Genomic DNA, 25,189 nt, shown 5'->3' on the forward strand with positions numbered 1-25,189 from the left:
GAGGGCTTTCAGACCCCCAGCTCCTCGGGTAGACTCGGGGTTTCAGGGAGCCAGGGAAGGGAGTAGAGAGAGAGAGAGAGAGAAGCGAGCGGGGAGAGCCTGCTGGCTGGCTGAGGCAGCTTGGCGAGCAGCCTTAGATTCGCAGGCTTCTGTGGGAACGGCTGCTGCTTCCAGGCCAGCCTGAGCTGTTCTCACACCACCGCCTCTCACCCTTTCCTGCTTCCTGCTACCCCCTAGAGAAACGTCCGTGGGCTCTCCGCTGCGATATTCCCAGCCTGTATCCCGTCACAGCCAGGCGGCGCGCTCCCGTAAGCTGGAGCGCCGGGCGCCAGCAGGACGCCCTCTCCTCGGTGCCCGCTTTCCCCTCTCCTGTCTGCTGCGACCGCGCCTCGGCCACCTCCACCCTCGCCAGCTCCAGCTCCGAGAGACGCCACCCAGCCGCGGCGGGCGCTGGCAGCCCGGGGTCACACACGGAAGAGGGGCGCTAGATCTGACCCAGCGCTCGGTAGGGGGCGTCCTGGGGCAGAGAGTGAAACAGCAGGTGGTATTTAAAGGTGTGGGAGGCGCCTGCCCTGCAGCCCGCAATTCTCGCTCGAGCCATCCCCGCCTTGCTCCACTCGGGCCAGCGCCTGGTGAGCTAGCCCATCTGTGGCATCCGCCGTCGTCTCCTCCTAGCACCTCCTAGCCGACCCCTCCCTCCCGGGACCTGCATCCCGCTCAGCCAATCAACGCCCGACTGCCAGTTCCCACGTGATCCCGGGCGGGCTGAGGACCTGCTGCTTCCCAAACGCCAGAGGGATGCGGGCAGCAGAGCGCGAGAGGCGGCTGCTAGGCTGCGGGGCGCTTTGACTCTCCCTCCACCCAGTTTCTTTGGGCTCCTCTCGTCTGCTCTCTGGACTCCGGTCTCCTCTTGCTGACCTGGCTTGCCAGAGCCCTCTGCTTATGGCAGCAGCTTCCCGCGTCCCCGGCGCAGCTTTTCCGTGGACGACCCTCTCGCTCCCGGGGCTGAGCCGGGTCACTGGATGTTGCTGAAACTCTGGAGATCATGCACGGGTTTGGCTGCTGCTTCCCCGTCAGGTGCCACTCCCGCCGCCGCCGCCTTTGCTGCCGCCGTCCGCGGGATGCTCAGTAGCCCGCTGCCTGACCCCCGCGATCTTGCGTTCTCCCGAAGCCGTTTGCTGCCGCAGAGTTGCGCGAACTAGTCATGGTGCTGTGGGAGACCCCGCGGCAGTGTAGCAGCTGGACACTTTCCGAGGGCTTTTGCTGGCTGCTGCTGCTGCCGGTGATGCTGCTGATCGTAGCCCGCCCGGTGAAGCTCGCGGCTTTCCCTACCTCCTTAAGTGACTGCCAAACGCCCACCGGCTGGAACTGCTCTGGTAAGTCCGAAACCCCAGCCCCCGACCTCTTAGCCCCGCAGAGGAAACGCGCTGTTTCCAGCACAGACCAGCCTTCCCAAGTGCGTCTCCCCAGCTCCTCTGCTCCAATGCTCCCAAACCTTTGAGACCACCAACCTCCACCCAGAGGAGAACTGTTCCAGGCCGCTAAGGAAAGGGGCGGGGGTCCTGAGGTGGCGGTGCACAGAAAGTGCAGGTATAGGAACCTTGGCATCCTTGCACTTAAATTGGAGCTGCGGAGATTTTAAGAAATAGTAAACGAGGAGGTTTTGTGGATTCACTGAAAAGAGGACCAGTCCTTGAAGAAACGCTAAATCAGAACCTTTTCTGTCATTAAAGAAAGAAGTCTAGCTGAAACCAGAGAGAAATAACTTTATGAGATAGAAGGAGCGAGAAAGCAATAAATCAAACGGTGACTGCAGGGGAAACATTGATTGCTAGCAAAAGTACCATGAGAGTGCACTTGTCTGGCATTCAAGACCGGGTCACACACATTCTAGAGGAGCTTGGATTTCCAAGATATTCAGTTTCTCTCAGCCCCTCTACCCCCTCCCCCACTCGCATATACATCTCCTTCTCTACTTGGCTGCAAAAGACGTTCTTTTTGCTTCACCGAGATGCCTCCCTCTTGCCTCTCCTAGCTCCTAAATGGTCGAAGGAAGTTGAGACAAGAATCTTTCGTCCGTCTCCCAGGCCGGGGTGGGTATGACCGAGGCCCGGCAGGCTCACGCCTAGGCGGGCGGAGGGCGGAACCGACCCGAGTGGGCGCCGGCTCCTCCATTTCTGGGCAGGCTTCCTTGGAGTGCGTCAGGCGCTTTTCTTGCTTGCTTGGGTCCCTTCAGAGTCTGAATGCAAGAGCTTGGGAAGCTTGGTTCTGCTAAAGTCTCCTAATTAAATAGGGGCCAAGGATAGGAGTTGCTGCACTGTCTTCGCCTTTCAGCTTGACAGCCCATAACTACCGGCGCGATTGTGGTGTTTTGGGCATTTTAAACTCCGTTAGCATGCCTGGGTATTGTCCCCTAGGTCTGGTCTGTTCTAGTTTTAGCCAGTGTGTATGTAATTTTTCATCTCCTGTATATATAATTCTGCCGAAGTTGAATCTAGCTCTGAATAAAGTGGCTTTTAGGGATGTATGCGAGCTGAAGTGTATGTAACTTTGGAGAAGAGAGAATGACCAACTGTAACTCATGGGATAAAAGAATATGCCATCCTGGGTAGTGACTGATGTAAATTCCACAAGGAAAATTATTATACATCATGTGGCTTGTGCTTTTTAAAGAAGAGTTGAAATTTGTAACCCTGTTAGATTTGGGTCAATATATTGCCTTTGTTCTGTTTTGGGGAATTTCTAAATTTGGCATTTTCATAAAGCTAAACGTGTTTTCTTTAACTTACTCATGTCTCATGCATGCATCTATGTTATTTTGGAAAGACTAAGTTCCACTTTGCGGGTACCTAATCACTTTTTAGGTGCTTTATCATAGGAATATTAAGCAACCTGCCAAATTAATTATTTGAAATGTTGATAGATTTGTAACCCAACATGACTAGTTTGCTTCATCCCTAACTATAGTACTGTTTTTAGGAAATAACTAATTTAAATATGAAATTGAGGATGACAGTTAAGAAATTCATTATTACCAGATACCTAACAGGAATTTGGAGAAACTAAAGAAAATAAACTGGTTTCCTAGGCAGATTGTCAAGAACCTGGTATCCCCTCTACCCCTGATAACTTGGAGGTGATCAATCTTCGTTTGAGTCAGACAGACCATCAGAAAAAGCACTGTGCCTGTTTATCTTTATTATTGGGGCTTTGTTTCCTCTTTGTCTGGAGAAATTCCAAATAAGGGGTTGTTGCAGATCTTAAAGCAAAAGAATGATTAAAAATGGAGGAATAATGAAAGGACATTCTGAGAACCATCGCCAACTCTTTTCTAAAATGTGAAGTTTGGGGGTCATAAACTATAGTCTACTTAATGAGAAAAAATAATGAAACTACGAAGCAATGTTAAATATTCACTTACCACTACCAGTATTAACCCAAACTAAAATAAAATAACATCATCAAAAAAAAAAAAAAAAGAATATTCAAAGACAACTGACTAGAAAAGAATTATGAAAGAGAAACTAGTATTAATCACTTAACTAGAATTTTTTTTAGGTTATCAGTAAAGAATGACCTTGTAGTATAGCTGTGGTTGTTGGAATTAAAATTTAGGGCAATTCTTTTAAAGCTTCAAGATATTTCTTTTGTTATTGTTGTTGAAGCCTGTAACATTTAATGACTGGCATGTTCTCTTTAAATTTGAGGTTATGATGACAGAGAAAATGATCTCTTCCTCTGTGACACTAACACCTGTAAATTTGATGGGGAATGTTTAAGAATTGGAGACACTGTGACATGCGTCTGTCAGTTCAAGGTAAGAAATCTGATATTTGCATCTTCTAATTTACTAATGAGACTGCAAAACAGAGATCTTCTTTTACAGCCCATCACTTGGCAATTTATAGCTATGCAAGCTAAGAGGAAAGCTGGCATCAAATAAAAGTGCTGGCAAGAGAGCCAACTGATGTCAAAAAGACACAGCTTTTTGGATATATGTGCCATATATATATATATGTGCCATATATGTGCCATAGTTATAAATGCCACTGGGGGTAGAAAGCTTCGGATTGTCCTTTTGGTGTATCAACAGAAAAGCAGGTTTCTGTGTCCCTTCTAACATGCATACTGTAAGTCAACATAATAGCCAAAATTGTTGTTGGATTAGAAATGTGGATTTATACTTTTGTTCTGTTGATTAAAGCTATCTTCTTTGGATCATATTGCTCTGTTTTAATGGTATTGGGTTTTATTATTTTGGCAATCTAGTTGAGTTTTTAAATGAACTCCTTATCAATGTGACTTCAAAACTACTGTGCTAGTTTGGAAATCATGACACTTAGTACTTGTCAGCTTTTCATGGATACCACATTCAATTACAATTCCTAGGAATCCGAAAGAATGCAAATAAACAAAAGTCACTTCATAAACCTGAGGAAAATGTGCTTTGCCTAATGTTAAAAACATAAATAAAAATTAAAAGAGAGATTGCCCAGTGATGTTATCAAAACTGGATTATTAGTATTTTTTAAAAAGAGGGCTCAATGTCATTATTATAGTTGTCATCCAACAAATGCTTTCTACCATGTGAATGTTAAAACTTTTCTTTCAGTATGTTTTTTATAATTCAAGTATTATAGATGCTTACTGATATCTTAAAGTGTTATTGAATTACTTTTTAAAATACACATGAAATCTAAGATAAGTTTCAATCAGAAAATATTCCCATTAAGGAAACTATATACTGGAGATAACAAAAACTTTTCCAAGATTGTAAGCAAAACTTGAAAAAAAATCAAAAAGGATATAAAACAAATAAAATATTAGAACTCAAATTCAAGTCTAAAATATGTTACAGTGCAAGAGTTGCTCAGTATCCATAGGTCACTCAGTATCCACCACCACAAGTACCAAAATCCAAGGATGCTCAAGTCCCTTATATAAAATTATGTAGAATTTATGTATAACCTATGCACATCCTTATGTACACTTTGTCATCTCTAGATTATTTATTATATAATATATAGGCAATCTAAACATTGTAAATACAAAGTAAATACAAATTAGTTGCTGGTAAGTGGCATATTCAAGTTTTGCTGTTTAGAACTCTCTGGAATTTTTTTTCTCGAATATTTTCAATCTGAAGTTGTTTGAATCTGTGGATGTAGAAGCCCCAGATCTGGAGGGCCAACTATATGTAGTATTTAGAATTGTTGATGAAATTAAAATATTTTAATGTCACCTCCCAGTGATAGAGAGAAGGGAATTCACATTTAAATATGGTTTGAATGGCTTATAAATAAGCTAAAAACTTCTCGGACATTATTTTTTTCTTTCCAAGAAAATTAATAAACAGCCGATACTTGTATAGTGCCCCACCACCTGGTAGGTACGTATTGCTGCTCCCATATGTAGTATGGTATGTATAGTATAGTCTTTAAACCATACTAGAGTATTGGAAACATTCATGCATATTTAATATTCATGCAATACCAATTTCTAAGGTCTCCAGCCATACTGAACAATTTAATTATGTTCTTTCAGTGAACTACTTGAGAGAGATGGAGCATAAGAACCCTGCAAGTCATACTTTCCCCAAGCATTAACTGAGAGGAAAATAAGTTGGATAAGTTATTAATTAAAAGCCCACAGGATTTTGCCAGTTTTTTTCTTTTTAGTTTGTGGTTCCCAGAAATATATCTTATTTTCGTAACCAAGGGTAGACATAAGATGTGAACCCATGAATGATATAAAATGAACCAAGAAGAATGTTCCTCAAATGGAAAGCCATAATTATAACAAGATTGCACCAAGAGGAAAAAAAAACGAATTCATAAAATTAAAAATGGATGCATGCTACTAAGAGAAAATGTATAATTTTCTTTTTAGAGAAATTGCATTCAGTTTTCAGGTTGCACAAAGGGTTTTAGTAAAACTTTAATCAACAAAGATATTTGTTTTTTATGCATTTGGCTAGCCAGTTACATTTGTCATTAATTTAGATAATCGTTAAGTGGGATAGATTGCCGGGGACCGGGCTGGGGGAGTGAATGCAACTTTGAATAAGAAACTAAAATGTAAATTTTCTTTTCCTAATGCCTGTAGCGTTTAAAATTTACTACTAGATTATTGCTGCTACTAGTTTGTGCTTTGCAATAGCTGTCAGTCTGTCAGGTGAAAATAAACATTTCCCTAGTGGAAAATTTAGACTCTGCACGTACCAGGAATATAGAGTGGCTGAATTAAGTTCAAGATCAAAGAAAATGTACAAGTTGTGCAAAGGAAAATAGATAAGATATTTTAAGCTAGGAGTATCTTGACTCAGTGTTTCCAATACTTTCAAATGAATTTGAGAATTTTTTTCTGTTTTGCTCAGTCTGATGAAAAGGCAGATGTCCTGAAAAATCCATTTTCCTATATACTGTTCTAAATCAGCTTAAGTCATCTACTCTATTTCTCCTGATTTCAGATGCAAGTCCAAATTCTTCTATTCAAAATGGTGTGAAAACTACGGTTTCTGGCTGAGAGATAAACTTCAAAGAGTATTGGGTATATGTGTGTGTAATTGATGTTTTCCAGTTTGAATTACTATTGGAACATTAAGGTGAACAAATATTTATCTTCACCTCTCTTAGGTGATTTGTAATAATCATATTCTACGATTCAAACATGTTATCTCATTTATTTCTCATATCTGAGTAAGGTAATTAGTTTCTCCTCCTTTTACAGATGAGGAGATTAAGGCTCATAAATATAAATAACTTACAACTAAGTGGTGATCCTACAGCAAGAATATAGGTCCTTTGACACCAAATCTAATTTTTTCTGGGACATTATGTTGTTGTTGTTTAGTCACTGTGCATGAGAGTTTCCAGGCAACAACCCTGGAGTGGGTTTCCATTTCCTTCTCCAGGGGATCTTCCTGACCCGGGGATCGAACCTCTGTCTCCTACGTTGGCAGGCATATTCTTTAGTGCTGAGCCATTAGGGAAGCCCACATGCAAATAAAAACATTAATAATAACAACAAAAGCGCCAATTTATTATACACAACTTGATATTAAAAATAGTACAACTAATTCTTAGATGATAATACAAGTTCCATAAATAGCCTGCAATTTCATGCATCTTACCTTGCTCTCTGCATACCAAATGGTATCCTGGTCATTCTGGTAAATAACCGTGGGATGAAAATTTAGAGACAGTGGATGAACAAATGGCTGGCTAGTTGGCTGGCTGGCTGGCTGAATGAATGGATAAAAGAAGGAAGAGAGGAAGAAAAGAAGTCACAGATGCATCTATTTATAGATAGCACTGATCATATCAATTAATATGTCATGGTCAATGATCACTTTATAATTTAAAAATATGGTGAAAACTTATGTTTTACAAACACCATTTAATTTGATTGTTTTCATTGAATAAGCCACGCTCTAGATCTACAATAGTTCCAGTAAGTAAAATTGTAGAACAAATTGCCCAGAACTTAGTGGCTCAAAACAATGAACATTTATTTTGCTCATGAATCTGCAGTTGGACAGGGCTTAATGGAAGCATCTTATCTCTGCTTCTCTTGGTGTTAGCTGAGTGGGGGGAGGGAACTCAAAGGCTTGGTTCTGTACTCCTCTCAGGATTCACTCATATATTGGACTGTCAACTGGGGACTTTGGTCCTTCTCCATGTAGATCTCTCTGTTTGGACTAGTCTGGGCTTCCTCATAGCACAGTGGCTGGGTTTAAAGGGCAAGCGAGCATCCAGAGAGTGAGAGAAAGAGCCAGGCAGAGGCTACATCCTTTAATGACCTAGCCTCAGAAGTCATATGAGTCACTCTTACCATAATCACAGGCCTGCCCATGCATTTAAAATCATAAAAAATTTCCATATGGAAAAACGTAGTCACAGAGAAGTAAAAGTTACCTATGGAATGATCAAAGGATTGGGATATATGCAGGTTTTTTTTATCTCTTGCTTTTTTGGAAGAGAAACACGCCACATCCTAAACCATTATCCCTAAGCCTTTGACAAGTGGGAATATAACAGAATTCACTTAACATCTGTGGAGCACCTTCTACATGCCAGACTAGGGAAGGTGCCGACAACATATAAAATATAAGTTATGCATAGCTCCTAGATGCTGAAATCTCAGTTAAAAGAAATTCTTATTAATCAAACAAGCAATAAATCATATGAAAAACTTCTCACATGAATTTTTTCTTCATTTGTAGCAAAACAAATTCCATATATTCTAGAGCATCAAGTCATTGAATTCACTGGTGTAACATGTTGCTGCTTTCCTAAGCAATGTGGAAATTTTGGAACAAAATCATTCACTGAAAAACACAAAGTTGGAAAATAAACTTAAGATTTTTAAAACATCTGAAGGAAAGCAGAATCACTTTTCCCCTGAGAGGAAGTTTGGACAACACATACATTTATGAGCTTAACCATCTGGGCTTGAGTCTTGTTTTTCTCTCTTACCAGCCAACAGTGTGGCCTTTAGCAAGTCACCTAACATCTGAATCTGTCCCTTCCTCTGAAACTGAGCAATACTCATGGTTACCACTAAAAAAAAAAAGATTATTTTCAAAATTAGGCATATTTTAATGTAGTAGTAAGCTCATTTTTATACTTAGGGTTAGCCTGTTTTCCTTTATTTTTCCAATTTTAGACCTGCATGCCTTGGTGTCCATGTTAGATGGTAACTCTGCTAGTTAAAGTATATATCATGGAAGGCAGATAATTTACATTTCTTTTTATAAATGAATATTCCAAAGCATTTTGAAACATGACTCAGTTAATCTTCCCAAATGCCCCAGTTAACCATTTCAAATGGGGGAACTGAGCTATAAACTTGTTAAATATTTTATTGCTGAGTGATATACACAAGGTCCTACACTCAGAAATGGGAGAACATGGGACGAGACTTCCACTCCTAAGCCTTAGTGATTTAGAGTATACTTCCTCCGTGTGTTATTCATTTTAATGAGTGCAAGTCATGATACTAAGGGCCAAAAACAGCGTGCTGATAATCTGCAGTTAAGCTCTTTTCAACTCCATACAAATCTCCCTTTTGGCTTGTGCATGGAGCTTGGCAGCTCCATTTTTAGCACTGTTCACATTTGGCTTACTCCATCCCTCAGAAGTGGCATATGAGCACTTTATCAGTTTATTTCGTATTTTAAGATGCATATAGCATTGTGTACTAGCACTTGACAGAGGTAATAAATACTTCCTACCCCTCACTCCCCATCTACTGACTATATCTGAATAATCTACAGAGGTAGATGAAAAGGATAAATAGAGAAATTCTAGGGATTACAAAGAAGAAAATGTGGGTCCAGATCATCTACACACAAAATATTGTAACCAGGGTTGAAGATGAAGATTTAAAGGTAACCCAGAACAAGAATGCTAGGACACAAGAGTGAGGAGCTAACTAGCCCAGCCATTTGCAGTAATGTGACTATCATCAGCCTACTGAAAGGGTCAGCAAGTCTGCTGACTGTGTGACCAGCTGTTCACGTCTTTCTGGTCTGTTTTCCTTGTTCTCACTAGTCTTAGCGGGTCCTCGTAAATCCTCCCTACGTTGTCCTGTCTCTGATCCTGAACACAGCCCATTTATCAAACACTGGTCCGTCCACCTGCCTCCCTGGCCACAGTTCTGACATCAACATCACTCACATTTATTTGATGTCTCTGCAGTACTGTTTATTGGAAAACTTAACTCTTTACTGACATTTTGTTATTGTCTTTTTTTTTTCCAATAGTGATAAAAATGTTCAGTTTTATGTTGGGTCAATTTTCAGGTATATGTATGTTTGGAAAGTGAGTTGCCTATTGAATTAAAGATCCTCATGAGTGAAAAGTTCCTATCAAAATAGTTTTCAAATATAATAATGTAGATAGCCTGAGTCCATGAGCCATATAATGTAACTATGGAAAGGAATAGAAACTTCCAAAATGACTAGACTAGAAACTAGAAATAAAGATTTTCAAAATATGTCATATTTAAAATGTTTCAATCTAATCAGATTTAAATAATTTCTAAATAGATATAATTTGGTATCTAAATTACCTTGTTAGCAGTTATGGTGATTATGAGTGTCATACAATTTGAATTTACTATTGGGAAAATACTACGTAACTATTAGTGAAAAATTATATTTAAGTTTTTCAATAACAGATGCAAAGTCAGACTCAAAAAACTTTCATTTCAGAGAACATTGTGTTATATCATTTAAAAAATGGTTCTAATCTATTATTTCATAAAGGCAAAGGGTAAGAGCTAAATGGTTGATTGGGAAAGGAAGTACAGATATGTTAAGAAAATAGAGTGAGAAAATGAACCTCAGGTTTATCATTAGGTTATAACCGTGTTTAAAATTTGCTTTTTTGCGTAAAAATCCTTGAGTTGAATTTAACTTTTGAGAGATTTTTGGAAATATTATTATAAAAATTAAAACACTAGCTATTTTGCTAAATCATTGGTTTGCTTTACATGTTATGAATTAGCAGATAAAAAAATCCAAGTATCTTAATAAGAAGTAGAAAACAGAAAAGCATTTTCACATGCATGTATATGCATGATTTCCCTTACTGTACTTAATTTCTGGCGTGGGTATTTATAAATAATTGTTTTGATCATTACATTTGTTATAATTAAACAATGTAGCCCATCAGTGGTAGTAATCATGAGATAATCATATCACTGGCGTAATTAGCAGGTATAGAACACAGCCAAGTATCTCTAAGGCCTTACAGTGTGATTATGCTATAATGAGTATACCCTGTAGGTTGCCTGATTACCGTTATAGAATGTGTACATTTTTGGAACGAAGTTGTTTTAAAATGAACTTTTCATTTTATGAAATATACATTAATTCTCATACTTTTGAATAGTCAATCAAGTTAGCATATGGTTCAGTAGTTGGCTTTTTTTCTGTATTACATAGTCTGTTGTTTCTTTCTACACTGTATCTCTGTCAATATCCAATGATATAAAGATAAATGAACCTTTAATTAGTAACTCAGATGTCTTATCCAAATATTTAGGAATTTGTAAAGATTCAAATTCAACAGAGGAACAACATACTGAAGAGTAACTGAGTTCTTTGGCATTTTAGCTATATACTTCTGCTCCAACAACACATAGACACTATTTTTGAATATCTAGAATGTCATAACATGTTCTCATTTTTTCCACCAAGCCAGATGGGCCATATATCAGAAAAAAAAAAAAGTTAATAATATTGATACTTTTGTTGTTATATCTTTGTATTATTTCTTGTCCTATCACTTTCTTGGGTTTTCCTGATTTAGAAGCTGATTTTCCTCCATCTGAATCAGATGACCAGTTGACTTACTGGACATTGCTTTTGTATGTCTTTGAATGATATTCTTACAAGGTCAAAGACTTGCTGGATACAATGGGGATCACTGCAAATGAAGACAAGTGTTTTCTTTTGTAAATTATGATTTCTGTTCAAGATGTCAGAGGCATGTAGACTCCAGTACTAACCACAGGCTTACATCTGTGTCCTCCCCAGTGCAACAATGACTATGTGCCTGTGTGTGGTTCCAATGGGGAGAGCTATCAGAATGAGTGTTATCTGCGGCAGGCCGCGTGCAAACAGCAGAGTGAGATACTGGTGGTGTCTGAAGGATCATGTGCCACAGGTTTGTATCTCATCCTGATGACTCCCGAAAACCTTTGGAATGGATACTGAATCCAAAAACCGTGTTTTGCTTCTCCTGTTATATCCTGTTTATTATTATCCAGATAAATAATTCGACTATATATTGGCTAGACAAGCCTCTTATACTTTTGTACCAAGCATGCATTATTCCTATTCTATATCTCTTTACATTTCAAGTTATTTCTGGAAGAAAGATAAATCTACCATAAGGATGTTGGTAGATTTTAATACATATATTATTTAATGAAGTACAGACAGTTGAATAACAATTAAAAATCTAGATTGACTGCTCAGCTGCCAAATATATATAAAGTAATCTCTGCAGGAATACATTTTGTTTGTTTGATTGTTTGTAACAATAGGATTGTTTTCTGGAGGACAGGCAGATTGCAGATTTGGATTTGAAGGTTAAGATGTGCCTAATCTTAGCAGCTCTACAAAATGCTGTAGAGCAGCATTACATTGAACAGATTACATTGAAGAATATATTGGCGATGAACATGACTTCTAAAGACATCTGTCCTTTCTAGAACCACTAGTGAGCCTGGGATCCCACAAAACTTTTTAGTTATACTGTACCAAGAAAGCGCTAAAGAAAGTAAGAACAAAGAGCACCTTCATGTGCTCTTTAGTTTTTCAGGTTTTCCTTCTGCATTCAATGGTTATTAGAACTGAATAAAAACAAGAAGAGAAAAAACAAGAAGAATAAAGCCCAACTTGATAAACCAGTGCTATAAAACGAAGCTGAATTTTCAGGTTAGGCCTGACATTAAAATCACATATATTAAAGAAACTTTAGTATCCCTTGAAATTTCTTCCTAATGGCAAATAAGCATCTTTCTGTGAGTCATAATTTCAGAGGAATTTGATGATATAACATATTTAAGAAAAATAATACTGATATATTATTATTATTATCATTAAAATGATATATCCTTTTTTCTTCAAAAAAAAGAAATATAGAATAATGTCAAGAAAGGTCTGTTTTATTGAAAATCCCCTCTTAGATAACACTATGGAATTATATTAAAGATCATGTGTGTGATGGCTGGAGCAGAGTGGTAAATGAGCAGAGACAGTCTCATATTCTTTAAAAAAGATTATCTTAGACCTATTGATGGTTAGTAGTTGATAATATTGTTCCAATTTGCACTGGTAATTACCAAAGTTTCTAAGAATTAGCAGAAGAGAAAGGTATCTTTCCTCATGAACAATGACGTAGGCTCTTTGGTTCTGGTTTTTAAGTAGCTTTTCTCCTATTTGATTCTTTGTCTGACAATGTGGATGTCCTTCCTGCAAGGATGATTGGGAGGCAAGTTGGACTGGTGCACCATTTTCTTGTTTGCTGGAGCTAATAGATCATTGCCGCTTGGACCATCTTTCTCAGTAAGAAAAGAGGAGGGCCAGCATGCTACTCTTATAGTAAGCATGGGGAAAATAGAAAGACAAGGAGCAAACTAATTATAAAAAATCAATCCATCATAGCTACTGAAAAATGACACTTTAGGACAAATGGAATAGGAAAAAAAGGAACCTCTGACTCTCAGAACCAGGAATGATGTAGGCAAATACTAGAGTACTAAGGAATGGATTTACTCGTTCAAAACCATATAGGATATCTGTCTGTCTCTGACAATAGGCAATGAAGATCACTGGGTAGTCATAATAAGCAGTCATGGAGTTATGGTTTGATTAACAATGTTGGATAGCAAAATCTCTGTTTGCTCACTTGCCAACCTCCAAGTTTTTGTCAGAACATGCAATCACATTCTTTTGATTCATTCAGTTATTCAGTTCTAGTCCCTAATTGATTGGTTATACTATGAAAATACTTAACCACATTTAATCACAATTGAGTAACCTGTCCCTAGCTTATTAACAGACTTAAATTTCTACAGGATTTAATTAGTAAGTTGGTCTTGCTGAATCATCTTCCATTGACTTGTAAATCTAAAAGAGTTTTGATCTGAATAATGATGGAGGGACCAAAGTAATTTTGATTAACCAAGTCTGACTAAATAAATTGGAGTTCTGACTTTTGATCTAAAAGAGATTCTTATTTTCTTCATAGATTTTGCATTTTTTAATGCTGTTTGACGTTGAATGGAGATGGCAAGTTGTGATTTCTAAGAATAAAAGGCAGTAGAAGATTTATATTGATACTAAAATATAAAAATACAAACATAAAACTTGTATTAAAAATAACATTATATTTATTACATTACATTGAATTTACAAATCATTTTTTGTCTGGAAAATGGTTTCCTATTGAGCAGTCTGCTCAATAGCCTCACTGTCAGTTTCCCTTTTTTGCCTTATAAGAAATGTTTTGACTAAGAGTCTAGATTCAGGTCCAATAACATGGCTTCTTTTCTTAGGTTTCCCTTTCATTAATAAGGCTTTATTAGGCTACTTGTCTCTGATTTGCCAAGATGAATCATTTTGTAGCAAAGAACCGTTAAAGCTTCCCATCATGATTTTATGATGAAGTCTTGACTTGTTGTTGTTCACTTGCTGAGTCGTGTCTGATTCCTCGTGCTGATTCCTTGCAGCACTCCAGGCTTCCCTATCCTTCACTATCTCCCAGAGTCTGCTCAGACTCAGAGTCCATTGAGTCAGTGATGCCATCGAACCATCTCATCCTCTGTCAATCCCCTTCTCTTCCTTGCCCTCAATCTTTCCCAGCATTAGAGTCTTTTCCACTGAGTCAGCCCTTCACATCAGGTGGCCAAAGTACTGGAGCTTGAGCTTTAGCATCAGTCCTTCCAATGAATATTCAGGACTGATTTCCTTTAGGATTGACTGGTTGGATCTTCTTGCTATCCACGTGACTCTCGAGTCCTCTCCAGCATCACAGTTTGAAAGCATCAATTCTTCGGTACTAAGCTTTCTTTATGGTCCAACTCTCACATCTGTAAATGACTACTGGAAAAATCATAACTTTGACTATATGAACTTTTGTTGGCAGAGTGATGTCTCTGCTTTTTAATACACTGTCTAAGTTTGTCATAGCTTTTCTTCCAAGGAGCAAGCATCTTTTAATTTTGTGGATGTAGTCACCATATGCAGTGAATTTGGAGCCCAAGAAAATAAAGTCTGTCACTGTTTCCATTGTTTCCCCATCTATTTGCCATGAAGTGATGGGACTGGGTGCCATGATCCTAGTTGTTGTTTTTTTTGTTTTTTTTTTTTTAATGTTGAGTTTTAAGCCAGCTTTTTCACTCTTCTCTTTCACTTTCATCAAGAGGCTCTTTAGTTCCTCTTCACTTTCTGCCATTAGAGTGGTATCATCTGTTTATCTGAGGTTATTGATATTTCTCCCGGCAGTCTTGGTTCCAGCTTGTGAGTCATCTAGCCTGGCGTTTCACATGATACACTTTGTGTAGAAGTTAAATAAGCAAGGTGACAATATACAGCTTTGACATACTCCTTTCCCAATTTAGAACCAGTTTATTGTTCCATGTCCGTTTTCAGCTGTTGCTTTTTGACCTGCATACAGGTTTAGCAGGAGGCAAGTAAGTGGTCTGGTATTCCCATCTCTTGAAGAGTTTTTTAGTTTGTTGTGATCCACATAGTCAAAGACTTTAGTCTAGTCTATGAAGCAGAAGTAGATGTTTTTTTCTGGAATCCCCTTGCTTTTTCTATGACCCAGCAGATGTTGGCAATTTGACCTCTGGTTCCTCTGACTTTTCAAAATCCAGCGTGTACATCTGGAAGTTCTTGGTTTATGTACTGTTGGAGCCTAACTTTAAGGATTTTGAGCATTACTTTGCTAGCATGTGAAATGAATGCAATTGTATGGTAGTTTGAGCATTCTTTGGAATTGCCTTTCTTTGGGGTTAGATTGAAAACTGACCTGTTCCAGTCCTCTGGCCACTGCTGAGTTTTGCAAATTTACTGACATATTGAGTGCATCACTCTAACAGCATCATCTTTTAGGATTTGAAATAGCTCAGCTGGAATTCCGTCACCTTCACTAACTTTGTTTGTAGTAATGTTTCCTAAGGCCCACTTGACTTCACTTAAGGCCATGACTTAAGTGACTTTTTTTTCAGTCTATTCTTCTGTCTTCACTAGCTACTTAATTTGACTCAAATTAAACACAAATGTTCTTAAGAATCATGCCCCTTGAATTTTTAGAACATACATGGGTAATACAAGCCAAAATACTACTGCCATTTTTTTCCAGCTATATGTGTTTAATAGAAAACATAGATGAATAGGCAAGATGTTCACTCAAAATTTTAGTTGTTATGTTCCAGACACAGTGATAAGCGTTTTAAATGTGCCATTGGGCAGTTATCCTCAAAGTAGTCCAGTAGGATAGACATTGCCCATTGATTAGAGGACCAATAAGCTTAGAATGGTTGAATAATATTCCTAATGTTATCTGATGAGTATGTTTGGAGTTTGGAATCCATAAGCTTTTATGCATTTCCTCTTAGGTGTATATAAGTGTAGGGAGCTAAACAAGACATGGTTCTTGATTTAAAGATGTTTACACTCTTAGTGGGAAAGAATAAAGAAGCTATATACATGCAACTAAAACAAAGGTAGAATGTATAAATGCTACAATAATACAACCTGTTATTAACTTCTGATGATTTTATAAGTAATTTTATAACTTAAGCTTTCAAATTAATTCAAATAAAGTCAATTAAAATTCTAGCTGTGAAAAGATACAAAAAGGAGACTTGACCAACTTTGATCATTCCAGCACTGTCCCGTCCAAAAGTGATTGCTTTGTGATTTAGGACTCAGTTCAGTTGACAGGACTATTTTCCTGCTATTGAGATGAATGCATCAGCCTTTTTTCCTCTGTTCTCTTAAAGCAGTCAAATTGAATAATTAAAATCCTTATTTGAGTCTACTTTTACCAAGAATGGTTTTAATTATGAAATTTTTTTTACCAATTAACTTGCCTTTAAGGGAAAGATAGTCTGACCCAAAGAGTTGCTCCTTAGTCATGTAAGCAGTTAATGACTTGAGGTTTTGATTTAATAAAATGTTAAATCTTATGAATATGTTAGTCTGGGTATCCACCAAGGCTGACAATTCAAACTGCTGTTCCTTCATGACAATGCTAATGTCTAACATAATGACAAGGAGAATTATTGGCGAGGCATTCATTCTTCCCTGTGTCAGTCTTCTATAGATTTTCATACATCATGCCTCTTTCTATGAGTGCTTTTCAATAAAGTGTCATTGAGGCAAACAAGTAGAAGTACTATTTTATTTTAATTGGTCTAAAACAACAAACACAGATTCATAGACATGGCATTTGATATGGCTCTTGAACTCTGGCTGAGATTTCAATGTAAAATGAAGGCCAGTCAGACAAAGAATACCAGTATTAGTCTACCAGTATTAGTCTTATTTCCCATTATTAGCATTAAAAGTACATAGCCAACTGTATTTAGAATGGAAAGAAGTGGGGATGCAGAAGGAAGGTGATGTCTCCACTTAACAGGTAGAAGCAAATGGAGACTCAATGGTTTTGACTCCAACTAAGAAATTGAGTGTTTCTGGGAAATGAGTTGTCAGAAATTGACAACTTTCCCAAGTTGTAATTATGTGAGAGGGAGGGGAAAGGACTGGAAAAAAAGAAAGGCAGAGAGAGGTTATTGTCTTCTCTGCCAACATCACCTAGAATATAGCCAATTTTAATCACAAAGGCAAACCTGAAGCTCACCCTTCTCTGGATTTGAAAAACAATAGATGCTGTTGGATACAGATAGACTCATTCAGAGTTGTGGTTTTTGGAAAACGTATTAGCTCTTATATAAAAAGATATTCATCTTTAAACTTTTTCCCTTTGTAATGCAATGTACAAGAATATAAGCCTTAATTATGAGTATTCGCTGTCAAGTCTTAGACTACTTAATTTCTAAATCTCACTGATTGTTATAAGTATCTTGTTTTTAATTTTTTTGTTAATGGCACCATAATCATCTTGACTAAAATAAAAATGAGAATTTTTACATAGTCAAGTTTGAGAATTAATTCCAAAGCTGGATAATACATTGTTCATGAAATCTAAGATGAAAATAATAGAGAATTTATTTTATAAGCTATATTATAGATATTAAATTATATTGATATGAATGTTTTCCAAATTAAATATTAGTAATTGTTCAATTATATTAATATATAATGGAGAAAGTATCTATTTTAAATTTATTTTATTTTGAATTTAATTTAAAAGTTGATAAGTATTCTTTGAATATGTTTTTTAAGCTAAAACAAATTACTTCCTCTTTTCCTCCCAGATGCAGGATCAGGATCTGGAGATGGAGGTAGGAGTTGCCTTTTTATATATTGAAAGATTTACATGTGGATGTTACTTGTGGATATTTACTTATGTATTTGTCATTACATATATCTAAGATGAATTCACATTTTGCATTTTAGGAAAGGGAAAACTAAAAACAAAATCATTCTTCTTATTGAGTAAATGTGTATACCATGTAAATTATTTGATATATTTATGAATCATACTTAAGAACTTTTTCTATCTAATATTCCTATTCATTTATACATTTGTGTTTGAATTAACTTTGAGATAAACCTGCATAACTGAACTTCATAATAAGGCTCCAAGCATATTTGTCAGAACAGAATACTCATAGAAAATCATTTAAATATTGTTTTTTTTTAAATACATAATGACAAGGTATTGATACTAATACATACATAGCTATTATGTAAACAGGAACATAATTACCAAATTAATAGTTTGAAACTGAAGGAGCTTTAGTTTATTAAAGAAAAATAAAAAAGATAAAGAAACTGTAAGCCAGTGAAAATAAGATAATGTCTTTACTTCTTTGATTAATCTATAGTTATTTTTACTAACACAAGATATATGTTTTCATGATTTAGTTATGTGTGTAAAGAAGTATATAAGAGGCAGAAACTTTCAAAATTTTATATGATATACTTACTGCCAAATAATATTTTACTTATGGATTGAACCCTCACTGTAAATTTCCCAAAATGCTTTTCCAGTTGAAATTCAAACAAAATTCTATCTTTATTTACAACAAGAAAAAATAGAAACAACTAAATATAATTTCAACAAGAATACTGAAAAGAGAATGAATAAAAACATAAACATTCTCTCAGGATCTTGATTAAGTTATATAAAATGATTAAATGCATGTTTCTATTAAACCTTATTTTTTAATGAAGAATTTGATAAAAGATGAGGAAAGAAAGTGTTGGAGTCAGGAAAGTCAAATTTTACTGCTTACCTTATCTGGTTTGGGCAACAAGTTAGAGATTTATCAAGTCAAAGGCGTAACTAGTTCAAATAAGCAACACCCAGAGAGTAAAATCAGAGCAGCATATTGGAGCACAGTTTTTTTCCATAAAGACTGAAATTGAATAGGAGTCACGATTCAGTACCATGAGAGTATGAATTTATTTCCATATCACATGACATTAGACAGTCATTTGATATTAAGATAATCTTACTGTTTCTAAGAAATTATTTTTTCCTCTGGCTGATTAATACAATATTCCTAAGAAAGCTTCCCTGCAAGTTTTGGAAAGATGAGCTTCTAAGATCAAGCAAACTTTAAAGAGAAAAAGGAAAAAAGTTTTTTGAGTAGATATTTCACTATCAGACTATTAAGAAATCCATCAGTTTGTTAAAATGTCAATTTTGGAAGGGAGCAGTTCTATGAAAAATTCTACATTATTTACTGGCTACTTAGTTTTATGTGTAGACTACTTAATTTGAAAGATATTATATTGTTTCAACTGTTCCACTCTTCACACGTCTTATTAATTTTTTGGCATCTTTAAAAACAAAACACAGAATTATTTTCATTGCTCCTTTTGTTAAAGCATCATGGTATACTTTTTTCTAATTGAGTCTTTTCCTCATATCATACATCATTTCATCATTGTTTTCAATAATTAGGTGTAGTGGGTGTATCAGATACTAGCTGCCAGTTTTTCCTTCATTGTATTTAGCACATGCAATTGACAGTAAAGTCAACCTCACTTTTCCTTGTTGAATTCTAGACTGAAATATTAAGTTCATTATTTTTTACTGTGATTATAAGGTGATTTTTTTTAAGGAAATCACTTTAATTTCATGAATAAGACATTTATAACTTAAATTTCATATATTCGTTGCACACTATATTCCTTTGTTTTTTCTCCTTTTAAAAAATTTCTCTTCCTTTCAATTATATGTGCTTTATATTAACTTGGAGGAAAAGTAAACAAAACAACTTCTTAAGACATAATTGCTTTGAAAAGAAAATAAAAGCATAGAACCCATTTAATTCTGAGCTGTATTCTTTATAAACAGTTGTTTTTCTCTGAAAGTTGTGGTAAATGAGTATTTACTCCTAGCTGTTTGTTTTGTTTTTAGTCAGAGACTCAATAGTTTTTGTTTTGTTTTGTTTTTACTTGAATTTATTTTTTCTAGTCTATGTGTTCTTTGCTCTGAAATACTAATGTTTTTAATTTTCCATATTTTTTTAACTTTAGTACAAAATTATAGAAAACTTAATAACTAGAACCTAAAAGCATAGTTTAGAGTGACCTGCACAATTCTAGTTCACATATTGATTGGATTATATGGAAAATATATTTGACTTGCTACCTCTGCTATATAAAGGATGGACTTGCTCTGTATTCTGACCGAGTTCCTATTACCAAGATATCTAGAAAAGCCAGAATCAGTTCCCTTTGAATTAACCAGAAGTGACTGAATTACCTATGATTGGTTAATCCAAAAGTCCTAGTTAGTGATTGTCCTAACCAGTCTCTATAGGATATATTCTCAATAACATATATTTGGTTAATAATCAGGGTATCTTTGCAAGCACTTTGGATAGTTAATGGTCATTTTTCTAATTTCTTTTAACAAAAGTTAATATACTTCCCAAATGTAGTGCATTGATCTGAATAGTGAAGTGAACAATTTTATTTGGAAAACACATATGTGTGACTATCATAAATTATATGGTTAAATCAAATCCAAATCCAAAACACTTTATAATACATAAGATTTTACTTTATTAGATTGTCCTACATTCTTAAACAAATAAATATTAGCATTGCATGTTAGACCTGATTTTTTTTTAAATTAAATTTAACTTATTTGCACAAGGATGTATCTATCATTTATTGCACTTGAGGAAACATTTTTACAGTATAAAAGGGATCTAAATGTTTCATAAAATTTATGCTAACTTGTTTTTGTATGTTTTATAGAAGGTTTAACTATCTTTAACTATTGATCTATTTATTAAGGAAATATTAATATAAAGAATAATCTTGTGTTATTAGTTTTGAGTGAAACACCAGCTGTTTATGGAATTCTCTGTTTTCAAGCAAAAACGTTTAGTTGAAAAGGCATCTTCACCAAATAACCTTTTGGATAGACTCATACTTGAAAAAACAATTCCGGTTAAACTATAATTAGCTATATATGTGTCTGATAGAAAGGTAATATGTAGTAAAGTGTGGACAAAATTCCAAAGAATTTCAGAAAGTAGTAAAAAGAAAGGGGTTGGTGTTTCAAGTACTTATATATATGAAGATAATGTTGTAAATAAGAGAATGGGTGTGTGTAGGAGGGATAATAACATCTTCTCCACCCACGGACTTCCTTAAGCAACAAACACTGCAATGTGAAAGAAGTATTAAAGGAGCCTCTTCTCAAAATCCTGAGCTGTGTGGGTGGTTAAGGGATAATTTTTAACACCTGCTCTTATTTTAGAGTCTTTCAGTCATATTATAAGATAAGACCATGAATATTTTCCATTAAGCTTAACATATATTTCTGGATTAACTAGACTTCTGACAGATTCCTAAAAACAAAAACAAGTCCTGAAAAAAAAGTATATTTTAACAATTAAAAGAATGATAAACATATTATCCTGCTAGAAGTCTGGAAGAATTCATGATTAAATTTTAATAACATCTTATGGGAAGTTGTATGATAATGTCTATAGAAACAAAATGTCTCTAAGACATACAACGTGGATGCAATGGGTATATTTTTAATTCATGAGGTAAAATGAAGCTCTGGGGCTTCATACAACTTATACAATTATATAGTTTTAAGAGATTTCTTTAATAATTTAATTAAGATCTTAATGTCAGATATGTACAGCAACATATCAAATTAAATTTATATTTATTAGTTGTATAAAGTCTGATTTTTATTTTAATAATCCAGATAATGGCTATTATGATGACTTTAATGCACAAAATAAGTTATGCTGTGTTTTATTTAATGCAAAATTGTCCTATGCAGATTATCTTTGTATAATTTTACTTGGATATACATAATTAAGACATTTATTTTGTATATACTTTGGCTAGAAAAAGAAATATTTACATCACAGCTAAATGTAGACCCTAGGCTGTTTCTGATCATGTAGATTGCTAAAAACCAGAAAACAGTGTAGTAACAAGTTTGAGAACTGAAAAGTTATTTTTAAGCAATTTATAGATTTCTAATGTGGATTTGATGATATTCAGGAATTATGCTGAATTGAACAAGCCTCCTATCAGCTGAAGACCATGACAAGGTTTCTGGAGCTCTAAAGCTGAATATGACACAGTTCTTTATACTCAAGGAGATTTACATGTAAATTCTTTTCTTAGCACGCAATGGGAAAATTATGATTCTAATTATCAAAAGAGAAATAATCCCCTGTAGAAATAAAATGTTAAGTGCACTATAAATAACAAGGAACTGAATGTTCATTCCATAAAATATTCTTATATCAGGGTAAGTAATTTTTCTTCCACTTTGCTGTATCAGTTCACTTTCTTGATCTCAGTCTGTACCTCTCCACCTTACTGTCACAGTCGAGTTCTGGCAGAAACAGTGTGCCTCACCATGTGTTTTCGCTCCTGGGTACACGTTACAGCCAAAGTCTGACAGGCATCGGTTGTCAGCAACCTCATCAGAAATACTGATTAGCTGAAAAATTCTACCATATACGCAAAGTTTGAGATTTTTCCATGGCAATACACACAAGGAGGAAGCAGAAACTGCTCTTGCTTTTGCCGTTCTACACCTAAGAGCTGCTGTTCTGCCTGGAGATGAGTTTATAGACATCTGAACCATAGATGAAATACATCTCAGGTTTTCATGGAGCAGAATCCATTTTGCTTCCTCTGCAGCTCAAAGAAAACCAATATTGGGATGGAGCGATGAAATAGAGGTAGGATGAATGAAGATAATGGATAACGAAAATGGAAAAATAAAACAAGCAAACAAAAGGAGGAAAACAAAGTGAGAATGGAAAATGAAAAGGGAGAACAAGTCTTTGTTACCAACATATCTTCACACATGACTACCATCTTAAAAATAAAAATAACTTTTTTTTTCGAGTAGAATGATAATAATTGACTGAGTTTCCAGAGAAGATTGCTTGGGGATGTGAAATGGATACCACAAACATTTTCTTTTTCTGAATCACTTATATAGATTTCTAAAAACCATATCTAGGAAAGTAAATGTAATCATTATGTACAGTGTGATAGACATGGCTTTGGGCTAAGAATCAGGAGATTTGTATTCTAAATTTTTAATTGGCTTAAAGGCCTATTTGAGTTTACTTGCAAACTCCTTGGAGATTCATTCATTTTATTGGTAAAGGAGAATAGTATCTGCTTATAGGAAAAGATGATTATAATAAACTAATGGAAAAGACTTTGGATTCCAAAAAATGAAATGAAAAGAATTTATATTAATTTTGTTCTTTTTTCCCATTTAAAAATATAATTTCTCTGAAGGGTTTAATTGAAATTTGGATCTTTTAATTAGTAAGTTTTAAGTTCATGGTCTAAAGTATTAATGCTGAGATAATAACAATTCTACAAATCCAATCACAGTTTTCAGTATTTAGAGGGGATAGCTAGCTTTGCACTTTTTGAAGGGGAGTGAAATCATAGTTTTGATATTGGAGAAACTGCAGTTCTATATGACAGGTAAGAAATAGGGAACAATTTTTTAAAAATTCAAAACAGTTCAGTTCAGTTCAGTTGCTCAGACATGTCCAACTCTTTGTGACCCCATGGACTGCAGCACTCCAGGCTTCCCTGTCCATCACCAACTCCCTGAGCTTACTCAAACTCATGTCCATTGAGTCGGTGATGCCATCCAACCATCTCATCCTCAGTCGTCCACTTCTCCTCCTGCCTTCAACCTTTCCCAGCTTCAGGGTCTTTTCCAATGAGTCAAATCTTCACATCAGGTGGCCAAAGTATTAGAGCTTCAGCTTTAGCATCAGTCCTTCCAATGAATATTCAGGACTGATTTCCTTTAGAATGGACTGGTTGGATCTCCTTGCAGTCCAAGGAGCTCTCAAGAGTCTTCTCCAACACCACAGTTCAAAAGCATTCATTCTTCAGCACTCAGCTTTCTCTATAGTCCAACTCTCACATCCATACATGACTACTGGAAAAAACATAGCATTGACTAGACAGACCTTTGTCAGCAAAGCAATGTCTCTGCTTTTTAATTTGCTGGCTAGCTTGGTCATAGCTTTTCTTCCAAGGAGCAAGTGTCATTTAATTTAATGGCTGCAGTCACCATCTGCAGTGATTTTGGAGCCCAAGAAAATAAAGTCCCTCACTGTTTTCATTCTTTCCCCATCTATTTGCCATGAAGTGATGGGATCAGATGCCATGATCTTTGTTTTATGAAAGTTGAGTTTTAAGCCAGCTTTTTCACTCTCCTCTTTCACTCTTATTAAGAGACTCTTTAGTTCCTCTTCGTTTTCTGCTGTAAGGGTGGTATCATCTTCATATCTAAGGTTATGGATATTTTTCCTGGCAGACTTAATTCCAGCTTGTGCTTCATCCAGCCTGGCATTTCACATGATGTACTCTACATAGAAGCTAAATAAGCAGGGTGAAAATATACAGCTTTGACATACTCCTTTCCAATTTGGAATGTTTGTTGTTCCATGTCCAGTTCTAATTATTGCTTCTTGACCTGCATAAGATTTCTCAGGAGGTAGGTAAGGTGGTCTGGTATTCCCAGCTCTTTAAGAATTTTCCACAGTTAGATGTGATCTACACAAAGACTGTAGCATAGTCAATAAAGCAGAAGTAGATGTTTTTCTGGAACTCTCTTGCTTTTTCTGTGATCCAATGGATGATCAAAACAGTAAATAATTCTTAAGATTACCATGGCAGTCAGTTGCCTCTCTGTAGAAATCCAAAAAAAAAAAAAATTGGGAGAAGAAGAAATGGGAGGGATTCACAATATGATGGATTTGGTATACTCACAAGGAAGAATTTTCATTAGGATGCTAAGCATTGCAAAGTTTTTCTAAGGGGATTTTAACTTTTAGAAAGAGGTTCTTTTAAAGTAGGTGGAAATACTTTATTATAGTTCTACTGGATACCAGAGCATGAATTAGATCAATCCATAAGGATACCTAACTCAGGTATAATTGTTTGTAAAATGCCCTGTGGTTCATAAAAGGCACTAATTCATTTAATCAA

The 25,189-nt window shown here is 35.9% G+C and overlaps 1 protein-coding gene across 1 annotated transcript in view; it reads left to right on the forward strand.

The window, feature by feature from the left end:
- The first annotated feature begins 808 nt into the window (after positions 1-808).
- TMEFF2 (transmembrane protein with EGF like and two follistatin like domains 2) overlaps positions 809-25,189 on the forward strand; it is a 275,270-nt gene continuing 250,889 nt past the window's right edge. Inside the window, exons 1-4 of the mRNA XM_061147957.1 lie at positions 809-1,376; positions 3,708-3,817; positions 11,546-11,675; positions 17,965-17,991. Coding sequence (XP_061003940.1) covers positions 1,205-1,376; positions 3,708-3,817; positions 11,546-11,675; positions 17,965-17,991 — 439 coding nt within the window. The 5' untranslated portion in view covers positions 809-1,204. The remainder of the gene's footprint in view (positions 1,377-3,707; positions 3,818-11,545; positions 11,676-17,964; positions 17,992-25,189) is intronic.

Source organism: Dama dama, chromosome 8 (assembly GCF_033118175.1).
Source record: "Dama dama isolate Ldn47 chromosome 8, ASM3311817v1, whole genome shotgun sequence".
Taxonomy (NCBI): domain Eukaryota; kingdom Metazoa; phylum Chordata; class Mammalia; order Artiodactyla; family Cervidae; genus Dama; species Dama dama.